General features: G+C 40.7%; 1 protein-coding gene across 23 annotated transcripts in view; it reads right to left on the bottom strand.

Moving 5' to 3' along the window:
• The window catches only part of camk2g2 (calcium/calmodulin-dependent protein kinase (CaM kinase) II gamma 2), a 77,960-nt gene extending 65,686 nt beyond the window's left edge, over positions 1–12,274 (bottom strand). For 8 of the 23 annotated variants that reach the window (XM_040037110.1, XM_040037111.1, XM_040037102.1 and 5 more), the window contains exons 1-2: positions 12,060–12,272; positions 10,858–10,952 (exon numbers count right to left, since the gene is read on the bottom strand). In XM_040037110.1, coding sequence (XP_039893044.1) covers positions 10,858–10,952; positions 12,060–12,124 — 160 coding nt within the window. In that variant the 5' untranslated portion in view covers positions 12,125–12,272. Of the gene's footprint in view, positions 1–10,857; positions 10,953–12,059 lie in introns of all 23 variants that reach the window. The other 15 variants (XM_040037112.1, XM_040037113.1, XM_040037116.1 and 12 more) reach the window with 3 other exon arrangements.
• Between the last annotated feature and the right edge of the window lie 618 nt (positions 12,275–12,892).

Below are 12,892 nucleotides of genomic sequence, written 5' to 3'. Positions count from 1 at the left end.
CTGAAACCAAGCACTGTTCTATTACTGGACTTCTGTGCAAACCACGGTTTGTCCATAACAAACACCATTTTGAACATAAAGGTGTCCATAAGTGCATGCGGCACCAGGACACCCTAGGTTGCAGGTCTATGATCGATTTTGTAATCGTATCATCAGATCTGCGGCCATGTTTTGGACAATCCGGTGAAGAGAGGTGTTGAGCTGCCAAATGATCAAGACGTGGTGGTGAGTTGGATCAGGTGGCGGGGCAGGATACTGGACAAACCTGGCGTATAGTATAGTTAACATATACCGAGGTTGTGCTGCTAACATCAGGCAGAATCCCCGGTCCTTGAGATGTTCAACTCAAGCTTCTGGCGGAATTTCAACAGCATTCCGAGGAAGACTGGGGATTGAGCCTGAATGCACGATGTTCAGCACCTCAACATTGCTCAAGCTGCTGCACTGAGCTGCAGCCGGGTGTTTGGTGCCTGTCGTGGGGGTAACCCCAAACCAGATGGTGGACACCGGAGATGGAAGAAACCACCAGAAGAAGGAGTCCTACTGGTTAGCCTGTGGGACTTCGGAGGCAGCCAATAGATACCGACAGGCCAACCGTTACGTGGCTTGGGCAGTGGCTGAAGCATAAACTTGGGTGTGTGAGGCTACTTTCAGTCATTGTGCAAATGTACTGTTTAACGAATGTTGCAAATACAAAAAGACTTAAATATATGCCAAGAATTTTACAATTGGTCCATTCACAGATTCATGTTTCCATTCATCAAGCTCTTAATTTATCACCTAACCACCAACATCTAAATACTAATCTGATCAAACAACCAATCTTTACTCATATAGCACTACTCACGTAGATTCATGTAATTAAGGATGATTCACAGATGACTACCATCTAACATTAACAAAAAATGAATACAATTTAGAAAGTTATGTAGAAAACTAATATAACCCACATCTTCCCATTTGTTTTGCCTGGAGTAGCTTTACGGTTGCAAAAATCATTTTTCTTCCTTACAACCTGACAGGATCAGCTAAGCTAATGAAAGATACTCCAAGAAAACAGGTAGCTCAACTTTTACAGCATTATGTGCTGAAGGATTACATGAGTCAATAAATATAAATTCCATGTACACCTTCGTGGAAAATTCTTCAGTAAACCAACAACCTAATACTACAGTTTACCTCATAGCAGCTCTACTAAACAGAGGTTGCCACCATGATACATTTCTAAAGTTGTAAAACCTGTCCCTGAGTCCTGTAAGCCACTGTTGGATCATGATATATTAATCAAATAGGTGAATTTTTATATTTTTAAACTATAAGGTATAGCAACATAGCTCATGTGCTTTGCATTGTTTATATGTCTGTGAAGGTTCTCAGTCATCCAGGTCATTGTAGTCAAAGGAGCTTGCAAAGAAAAGCGTCTGGACTTATTTAGGTTACTTGAAGACGTTTCACCTCTCATCCGAGAAGCTTCTTCAGTTCTAAGGTCAAATGGTGGAGAGTCCCAGATATAAACCTAGTGGGAGTATCCCCCCACAGAGGGACAAAAGGACCCCCTGATGATCCTCTAATCGCCTGAGCCAAGGTGTGAAACTGGGTGTGGGTCCCAATCAGCCAGAGTTTCGGTTGAGTTCATTGTGAAACCTGGCCCCACCTTATCATGCGAATTCCTGAGATCAGATGGCCCAGGATGTGAGTGAGCGTTAAGGCGTCTGGGAAGGGATCTCAAAACTGGATTATAGATGGCAGAGAGTTGGTGTCGTAAACCACCGCCTCTGTTCAAAGATGGGATGGTCGCTCACAGTGGACATAGATGGCTTCTTTCACTCCTCTTTCAAACCATCTGTCCTCTCTGTCCAAAATGTGAACATTGGCATCCTCGAAAGAGTGTCCTTTATCCTTAAGATGCAGATGGACTGCTGAGTCTTGTCCTGTGGACAAGACTCAGCTGCACAGCTGCACTGTACAGCATAATGGACAGCATGCTGTACAGTGCAGCGAGGAATGCCCAGACCTCTACATTGGAGAGACCAAACAGCCACTTCACAAGCGCATGGCACAACACAGAAGAGCCACCTCCACAGGACAAGACTCAGCAGTCCATCTGCATCTTAAGGTCAAAGGACACTCTTTCGAGGATGCCAATGTTCACATTTTGGACAGAGAGGACAGATGGTTATATTCACAATTCTTCCCCTACTAAACATTTAATACTTGACTATCGCTTCTGACTCACAGATTGGGTAACTGGAAACAAGCCAAAGAGCATGTTTATGCAGAACAATGAGGGGCATGTTACTACTGGTAAGAGTCAATCTGAAATTTTGAGATAGAACCTAAGATAAATACACAGTAAGGCAAGCCAATTGCAAGTTTCAGCATGTAGTGTGTGTTTTATTTGCCTTTTGATTCAATAATTATTAAAAATGCTGGAAATTTATTTCAGCTTCTGTTATGTCTGGTAGTGATCTCTTGGTTTCAGCAGGAATGCATCCATGGATTTGCACATCTCTTTTGAGACACAATTCTAACAATTTTGGAACTCGGGCATACAGTGTCATTTTTTGTTTACACTATATTTTACTTTGTGCAAAAGGAAAAATAACTCTAGCTTACATTTTTTTTGTGATAATCTGCACCATAATGTGAACAAATATGCACAACTTGTGACTCTGTGTGATTTAAAAGTTTCCCCATTTGGCACAGAATTGGTGCCATAAGACAGGCTACCCTGCACTTCAACGTGATGCGAAGCTCGCCTCATTTTCTTCATATCCATTGGGTAAAAACGAGATTTCAGAAGAGTGCATGTCCTGTCCTTTTGTATGTCCCGTCTCAATAAGTGGAAAAGTGAGAAATGCTGTGCATCCCCACAATAAGTGGGGCATCTGGTCACCTTCTGTGCTGAGTGAATCCCATGAGTGAAGTTAAAACTGGTTTTCACGTGTATTATATATGTTTTTTTGAACAAAAACCCTTAGTATGAGACAACCAGGAAGTTAATTCCCAGGAGTTACATGGAAATGTTAGCATGCACATTTTCCCACAGTCACAGTGACAGTTTGACACCTTTACTGTATGTCATGCCAGCAGTTCAGCATTTGATAAATGATTTTGGCACATTTAGAGTTTGTTAACTCTATATTAAGTTTTATTCTGGAGAGAAAGACTTATGGTAACTGTGGTTGTCCTGCAGTGTAAATCTTCAGGCCATATTGTGACATATTTAGAAATAGCCTAAAACTATTATACGTGTATAGTAAAATTTCCTCTGAAGACCTACTTGATGTTTGCACCATATATGAATTGCAACATTATGACAATTAGCTTCTATTTTGAACTTGCATGCAAAAACAGGGACAAGGGCCCTCCTAAAAACCCATGAACCACACCCCAGTGTCCATACTACAGTTGCTCCCTCCTTTAAAACAGTTTCACTCATACTTTCTAATCAATATTTTAAATGTAATGTTTAATCGATACTCAGTGCCAATCCATTGCTTTCCACCATAAGCACATCTATTTAAAACACTGCTTTAAGACAACTTTAACACTGTTTCTTTAATCAGCCTTTTTGTTTCTAATAATTTCTCAATCAACATGCTGAATTTATTGAAGACTTAAGCCCCATACAGCTCAGTTTTGAGAGCTTGTCTTTCACGCATGGTCTTTATGGGGGTTTTCTCCCCACAAATGACAGCGCATTTTTGAAAAGAGAAAATTCCCACAAAGATATCTGTTACCTGGAGCTCAAAGAAGCAGAGCTGAGATATATGCATTATAATATCAAGGACAGAGAACCCGCGTTTCACATTCACTCACAAGCCAGATAAAATCAGTTTTGCTATCAGTTTTAATGACCATCGTATGCGAAAGGGATGTTCTTCCTGACTTCACTAAAGATTTAGTACAGACCAAATCCTTTACTCACTTTGGAATATGATATAATCTGCCCTCACGGTGCAGAACAAGTCTGAATGAAAAAATGTAATGCAAGGGGAAAGGTTTTAAACTAGTGTTTTCTCTGTACATGAGAAACAAAGACTGAGATAACGCAACACTAATTCTGCATATTTAACCTTAAGCTTCTGCAGACTTGAAAATGTTGAAAACATATGAAGTTCCAACCCAGTGATAGTGACGATACGACTGTTTCAGACAGGCGATTTAGCAACTTTACTGCAACTTCAGACCTGATTCCCACAAAAACAAATGATTGGTAACAAATGTGAGCTCTATAAATGGTATGTAAAGATGAAAGTTAAGCAAATTCTTACTTCCTCAATATACAATTCTGAGATAGGCAGTGAAACGAGCTATTGTAATGAACCTCTTACCATAAAAGAGATATGAAAATATCTTATAAATGTATTTGCTACTGTATTTTTAAAATCTAACTACAATCTTCTAGCACTTTATTTTGATACAGAATGAATTCTGAATGCGATACATGAGATGTACAGAAATCATGGCTCATCACAAAGTGGTGGAGATCACCCTATCTCCCCTTTTTATCAAATTGTGCACAAAAACATGCAGAAATCCTTTCCCACTAAAGCAAAAGCAACACTTCCTCTCTTAGCTTCTGCTTCCTACGATTTTTATCAGGTATTCACTATTCCCTCAGGCTACCAGTAATCATCATCATCATCATACTTCTGTAAACTGATGCTAAAGTTTCTTATCTTCTAAAAGGAATGTAGCCTACTCAGTATAGGGGCTGTGGGAACAATCTACACATGTGTGGAACCACTTTTCACTGATTTCATATTGTTTAAGACTCTAATTTGCTTGTTCAAGCAGGAACAGCAACACATCAGCAGCAACTTACTCAAGCTCAAACTTTTTTTAAAAGCAATCAGTAAACACTAAAATAAGAATGACATGAAAGGGAACAGGAACACAAGTGCTAAACTACCTTGAAACCTTGAAATCCTCTAAATGTGCTGAAAGTGAAATACACAAAGCTTTTTAAAATAGAGTTTTCTCCACAGTCTCCAGCACAGACAAGTTAAAAAGCTACAGAAGAGCGAAGCAGGAGACAATCAGGTGTTGACCATCACCATGCAGGGCTGCAGCGGTGCAGGTAAACTCCAATGTGAGGCTGTAGCACAAATGCACATCATTACAGCTTGGTTCGGCCGAATGTTGCTAAAAAGTAATGACAAAGAGCAACAACACATTCTTGAGAAAGGTGCTACCCAATCTCTATCCAATGGAAGGAAAATCTACCTACCAGCACCTCTAAACTATAAGCGCACTGCATGTCATTTGTGTGCTACGGCAACAATGAGCAAGCACGTGATGCCACATCATCCAGCCGTAACTGACCTCACTGCCACTGTGCCTTGGCTGAGCCACAGAGAATAGGGTTTAATCCCGCCTAAACACAAGTAACTAGAGTCAATACTACGGCGTGTTCTCAGACATCAAACAATCAGAGCTGATATCCTGTATGTTCAGCATCTGTAAAAGCTGAGAGGGAGCTCACAGGCAGAGATCAGATGATATATAAAGTGTGTGTTAATTTCTAGTTGTGAACAGATCCAGAGAGTAAGGCACTGAACCTCTAGCTGCTGCAGTGGTGTATAAATGCAACCAAGCACAAGTGTCCACCTTTAATGAAGACATGATCCTTCTAGCAATTCATTCTCACATTGTCTAAAAGGTAACTGCTGAGATCTGAGAACACAGAGACGTCTCTACAACACAGCAGGCACGAGGAACGCAAATGTTTGGACAACGTTACAAACAAGGCAACGCTCAGCAACACGATGTAAATATTTTTATTAAAAGTATAGCAAGCTCACCATCCAGCCTAAAATAATAATCACCTCTGCTAATATTACAGATGTTAGTGAGTTCATTTTTTATTTATCTGAATTCAATAATAAATACATAATAATAAAACCTCAATCAATAGAGATACTTGAAACGTAGAGACATTGCAGTATCAGTAAACATGCACCATTTCAATTAAATGTTTTTTCTTTAAACGATTATTCAAAATTACTTGAGTGAAATGATAATGACAAAACTTCATCGAGATCAGTCTGCTTCACCAAAACAAGCCGCCCTAAATTACAAAAGATCATGAGTTCACTTCACAGACACTGATCTGGGTCCATTTCACTAAATTTTACTATAAACTTTTTTTTAAATACAAAATGCAAATGGTACATACTTTCAGTTACAGATCACAAGCCTGGTCTTGGTCTTAATCTGAAGAAGGTGTTGCAGCAATATCTCAATTTATAAGTTGCAACTTGTGAAATGGACCCAACAACATACTGCCGGTCAGACGCTAGGCTCAAGATAACTAACAAGATTGTGATGCATGCTTACAACACTTTAATTACCACGCACAACAGGATGGCTGCTATTATGTTTACCTTGAGTCTTCCTGTGTGTGTGTGTGTGTGTGTGTATGTCTGTGTGATACTATAAAATGCAGTCCTGGTGCAATCTACTGTATTAGAAACTACCACCAAGGCAGTCCTTGCACATGTCAATGTACAGACAGATTATGCCACTGGGATAGTGATACAACTGTACAGCATACAGTAAAGCCACAACTGCACAATCTGCAGCCTCCTAGATTAAGTGTACTTATTCAATGCATAAACATTATATTTTAGAAGATACGTTTGGTCCAAATGTCTGCAAAGTCATGTGCAACAAACAAGGTAGATGATGCTGAGGTGGGAAGTTAAGTAGTCCACATGTTTATTGACTGCAAACCGAGTCCTATATATAATTTACATCTAGTTATCATACTGATGTTTGAAAACACATTCCAGCAAAGATGTTTAGTCGTAGACAGCGATCAGAGGCTTCAGAAAGTGACTGAACTGTAAAGAGGCATGAAAGTACAACAAAAGTTATCTATGTTTCTACAAACCCAATCCAAAATGTGACTGAGCTGTAAAGGCAAGTTTCCTTTTTACGTGCTGCCAGTTTCATGGCAGACAGCCAGGCTGTATGATTCGTTATCAGAGATCTTATACTTTTTATCTGGAATTAAACTTGTTTCGACCAGTGAGACGACTAAAATTAAGGTTACATTTTTCGCCCTTTATGTCAGTATCGTTTTGATTTAAACGCCGTATTCTACTTTTAGCTATTAAATTCAGGCTTGTTATAGCTTGTTTGCTATATAATAGTCTTGCTCAAGAAGTATAATCAGAATGCATTCTTTTACTTGACTAAATTAAGCGTAACAAATGTCTTTGTAGACTGGCTGAAGGCTTCTTGTGGAACACATTATAAAAAGTGTACATAAGACTTTTTTTAAAAAATTTAATATAATGTCATCAGTGAAAAAAACAAACACTAGATTCAGGTTGATCTGCAAAATGTTTACAACAACAGTTTGAGCAAAAGTGGTATTATATGCAATTCTTTTTCACCTGAAATCTATTTGCCTTGTCTGAAGCATTCACTGGTTACACGCCCGTCCGATCAGACAAAGGCTCGTCGTTCCTGACAAGAAGTTTGCCGCTTTCCCAGATCAGATCAATTTGGCAAGTGTGGTTACTGACATAAAGAAATGGAGAAATGGTGGCCTAAACGATTAAAAGAAGTTTAAATAAAGCAAATTTATTCTTTAAAATCCTTACATGGTATGGTTAAGATTCAGGGTTTCACACATACAAAGCTTCATGTTTGTGAACATTTCAGGCCTGATTAATGACAGAAGGTGGCACTATTATGTATTCTCTGTCACAATGTGAAACTATTAAGAGAGAAGCCCTGTATGCATACAGTTTAGTGTGAGACCATTAAGGAGGTGAGAAAAAAAGTGCGCAACTGTTTTCGTGTCATGAGAAATGAGAAGTTGTCTGCAAGTGTGCATGTTTGCACGATAATTATAACCACATCCAACAAATACACACACACACACACACACTCACACACACACACACACACACACACACTCACACAGCGATCGGTCTCCCTGCCAGACAGCCTATGGGATGAAGAATTTTACCCCTGCTGTTGCCGGGTTACTAGCTCCGGACCACTGCCAACGCAGCCACACACAGGATCAAATCGGCTGCGGAAAAGAGTTTTAAGATCTTTCCTCAAATCAATTTTTTGCTTATAGAGTAGGGAGAGGGCGGGCAGGAGAAAAACAACTTGAAAAGGAAGGAAAATGACATGGTCGGGGGTGTTTGAGTGAGACTAAAGGGGAGACAGAGCAATTCAGCCTGCATCCCCTGGGGAAAAAAACAAGACCAATCAGTCCAAAACTGGCCCTGATCTGCAGCTCACATCATCACTCAACCTTTCGGTGGCCTGGTCTGATGCTTACTCGGACAAATATGCAGCACGCTAGTGCGCGCACACACACACACACACACACACACAATCAGTCTGCGACATACACAAAAACACGATGAGATACAGCGAGATACATGTGAAAACACAAACACATGTGGTAACCAAAACAAACAACAGACAAGTGATGCTTGGATTCAGCTACATGGCAGATGAAATGCTTTGACACGAGCAGGCTGACGATGACAACAAATCTGCCACAAATACCGAAACACAGGTGGTGGCATTTCAACATGTGTTAAGATGCTGCATGTGAACACACACACACACACACACACACACTTGCAGATTATACAATAGCTTAAGGAATAAATCCAGGTTTTTACAACTTGGGTCGTACGTTACTGGAGGAACAAGAGAGGTTTGGAAACATGGCAAGATCACTGCAACAGAATCTGACAGACACATGAACAGTTGGAAGACAAGACAGCTGTGTAACCACATTTAAAAAAACCAACGTTGAAAAGACTGCAAGGGTTGCTAACAGCTCTGTTTGACTGTCCCTCATTTCACAAACATTTTGGTCAAATATAATAGTCCATTGGTGACAATATTTTTAAATTCAAAATAGTCTATGTATGTGTACAGCACTTCACCCGTCTTCAGTCAGTTAACACTGATGTTTGACTTTGGTATTTAAAATAGCTTTATATCATTTTATGCTGTTGCTCTTGTAATCACAATGAACTGGATAGAGCGGCCTTTTTTGCAATGCATCATCTCTAACCAGGGTGTCCTAGCCTTCCTGTGGTTTCCTAATTGATCTAATGTAAGCTGATGTTGGGGCAGCCCTCAGTATCATTCAGCTGCCTCTCCAGTGACTCTCTCATCCAGCAGTTGGTAAGACAGTCTTGGACTACAGCTGCCAGTGATGGTCCTGATTCTGCTGCAAGCTGGAGGGCCATTCTAACCAGAACCTGCAGCAGGGGGAGACTAGTTTCATGGGCTGCTACACCATGCTCACAAAGGCTTCAGAGCAGAACAAGAATCACCACCGTGTGCATCAGTGAATGATCGAAGAGCTGGAGTCTATCCAGAGGAAAGAAAATGACTGAAGGAACTGATGATTATGTGAATCTATTAATAAAATGTAATGGTTAATAATTAATCTAAGACAGTGTGCATGTGCCCAACACAAACAGAATCTGTGATACATTGTATATCAGTTGGAATTCAGTGAAACTCAATCTTTGAAGTGACAGCACTGAATGGTAAAAATTAGATACGCAATGAGTAGATAGACCATGACATGACCAGCCTACCAGTCTCACATGTAAACAGCACATGCTGCTGCTGCCTGTGCACCTCTAAGACATGAAACTACACTAATCTAATAAACACACAAATCTATGAAAATACAGTATACAGCTTTTACAATATTTCTTACATGATCTATGCTACGTGAGGCTGTTATTTTTTCTTTGCTTCCTTATAATACTAACAAGTTGCGTGTACTCTGACATCTGCTGTTTACACCTTTTCTGGACCACTCGTTTGATTTGTTTGATTTGATGATGAGCGTAACTTTAAATTCAGATGAAAGAAGAGCTGAAATTAATGTATGTAGATATACTGTCAATCAAAATGCGTCGCAATGCAAAAAAGAGAAAACTAACTCAACGACCACTTCATGACACAACTGTGTTTTCATCCAGTAAGAAATGACTCCAATCCAAAGTGTATTCATCTGACAAGAACGTTTTTTGATCGACCCGATTACTCTCCTTTTTTTTTATATATTTCATAGACAATAACATACAAATATGTGAGATGAGTCATGTTTGGCAATTTGAATTCAAAAATGGAACTAACTCTTTAGAGATTCCTGAAATATCTCAACAACACTGGTTTGCTTTCAGTAACTAAGACATTCAATACTTCAATACTCGGACATATTAAAGGCTGGCTTCATGACTCAAATGTGCAACAATTACAGAGACAAAGAAAATGGAGCTAATGAAATCCTTTTATGCAATTTCAGGAAGTCACTCTGTTAGTGTGGCCACTCTAAAGGCTTCTTTAAAACCTGCCTGCTCATGTGATTACTCATGTTTTTTTGCTGTGTTTTCACCACTTTGCAGAAGGTGACTGTAAGTGCAACATTATCATCACCAATAAAGGCAGCCCTATTAAAATAAACCAAAACTACCCTGCATTGCATCGTACATGCCTCTGTGGATATTTTAGGCTCAAGCTTGGAGCTTGTGCAATCCTTTGCTAGAGATCAGCAGTAACTGTAACAAACCAAAAATGGTTGCGAACAACCACCAAAGCCCGCTAACCCCTCTGTTGCGACCTAAACCATGGCAGCCCAGCTGTGCCAAGTGGCCTCCAGCTTTTCAGGAATCTCTGTTGTCAAGGACATGACAGAACGCCTGTCTCGCTGCTCTTAAGGAAATAAACTGACTTCACTGAGCAACTACAGAAGCCTACTGTTGTCAGCGTTCATTTTGCATAAATTCATGTTGCTACTTGACTGTTACACTGAGCTGCACAATGCATATCTGCTGCGCTCACCTCTGGCCGAGAGCTTTTTTGTGTTGATAATTTTCGCGGCATACTCCTGGCCGGTGGACTTCTTGATACATCGACGAACGATGGAGAAGGCACCCCTGAAGCAAGACAGATCCACACATGAGAGATCGGTGTGAAACCACTTCAAACATAACAAACATGAGTGTGTCACAGGGAAAAGTGCACTGAACTTGTCTGTCTCACTCTCTCTCTCACACACACACACACACAGTAAGGGCATGCATGAATCACATAGTCTTAAAGAAAGGGGAAAGGAAGTCACATGCAATATTAACACGGCCTGATATTCTGTGTACGACAAGAGGTCCCGGCTACTAGTGTGTGACGGGGCTCAATGTGAAAGGAGCCAGTCATAGCTGCCAGGAAGAAACATGAGTAAGGCTGCAAGAGAATGAAGCCACTGAAAAGTGTTATTAGCATTTTCTTTTTTTTGCTCAACCTGACTTCATTATTTTAGTTTATTTACTTTTTTTGCACAGATACCTCCTTAAACCTATTAGCCACATGCAGAGATTAGATGTGATCTAATCTCTGCCAGAATATATATACAGCCAGGATCACACACACACACACACATATACACACACACACACATATATATATATATATATATATATATATATATAGAGACGTTTTGCAAGCGCAAATGTTATTGCAGCAAAGCCCGTTTCTCGTTCTTCTTCGGTTTTTTAATTTTTTTTATTTTTGGCATACACAAGAGCCCTGCAGTCTGCTTAGAAATGCACAAAAACAGAGCTGAGCAGGACCCCGGAGATGCCACCAGCACATACAAACGACTTTTCGACGCGTGCTACCTGCAGATCAACTGACTCGCAAGTTGCTCCTACGGGGGGGGGATGTTTCCCACCTTCTGGGCTTACAAAGAGAGCCACAACGCTGCCACGCACAATTAAACGCACATGCAGGATTAACTACAAGCCTCTGCAGCGCTAACATGAACCTGCCGACAGCTCTTTGTTGCTCAGGAGGGTGCCTACTCCTTTCCTGTTTTTTTTTCTCTCTCTCTCCTTTTTGACAGCCCCTCTCGCGCGCTGTCAACACAACAGCAGCAGCGGAGAGGGGGGGCGTGCAAACACACACACACATATACAAACAAGCATACACTAAATGCAACAAGAAGAGCAGCAGCAGCAACGGCGGCGGTGGCGTTGACGGTCGCTTACTTTCCGAGTTCCTCGTACAGCTGATATTCGTCTGTGAATCTGGTCGAGGTTACAACTGTAGCCATGTTGACTGGAGTCAAGGGGAGAGGGGGGGAAGTCGCCTCGCGCTTCAGTGGCCGACTCGCGCAGGTTTCGGGAGGAGAACTAGTGAATGCTCAAAAGGGAAGAGTGGCTCGAGCTCACAGAGAGGAGCTGGGAGTAGGAGGAGGGAGGAGAGAGAGAGGGGTAGCTGTAGTAACGGAGATCTGCTATTGAGAGGAAGAGTCACGCTGTGTCGAAAAAAAAGCACGACGAGGGAGTGTAAAATTGAGATAGGCTTTATATTACTGTGCGCAAATACATGTGCGTGAGAGATTAGTCATTTTTAAAAATATATATTTTATTGAGATACGTTCAGCAAGTATGCAATTAATCCTTGTGAACCAAAACTCCTGGCTGCAGATTGATTTTTTTATTTTATTTTTCCCTGCTCTTGGCTCTATGTCATGTCAATGATGACAGAGTATTTGGGGCCACATTAAAAAAACTCATTAGCGTTATTTTGAGATTAAACTCGAAATATTATTTTAAGAAAAAGGGTAAACTCAAACTACTGCCACAGCTGCTACAGGCTACCTTCTACAAAATGTCACGTAGACGAGTTAGAAAAGCACCTGGCGAGGTACACGGCTGTCGCTGAGCCCCACTCTTCTCTCGTTCAAACCTTGTGTTTTGTGTATCTCTCGTGTTTGCAACCGGTAGCCAATCAGAAACAAGAAAAAATGATTTAAAGGGAGAACAGTTAAAACTTTTCAGACATAAGATACCCTGAGGCAGCACAGGCCACGTAAAAG

The sequence above is a fragment of the Simochromis diagramma genome, unplaced genomic scaffold, assembly GCF_900408965.1.
Source record: "Simochromis diagramma unplaced genomic scaffold, fSimDia1.1 OVJJ01000330.1, whole genome shotgun sequence".
In the NCBI taxonomy this organism is placed as follows: domain Eukaryota; kingdom Metazoa; phylum Chordata; class Actinopteri; order Cichliformes; family Cichlidae; genus Simochromis; species Simochromis diagramma.
Note: the sequence above shows the minus strand (reverse complement) of the source record. Positions and strands in the feature narration are given on the sequence as shown.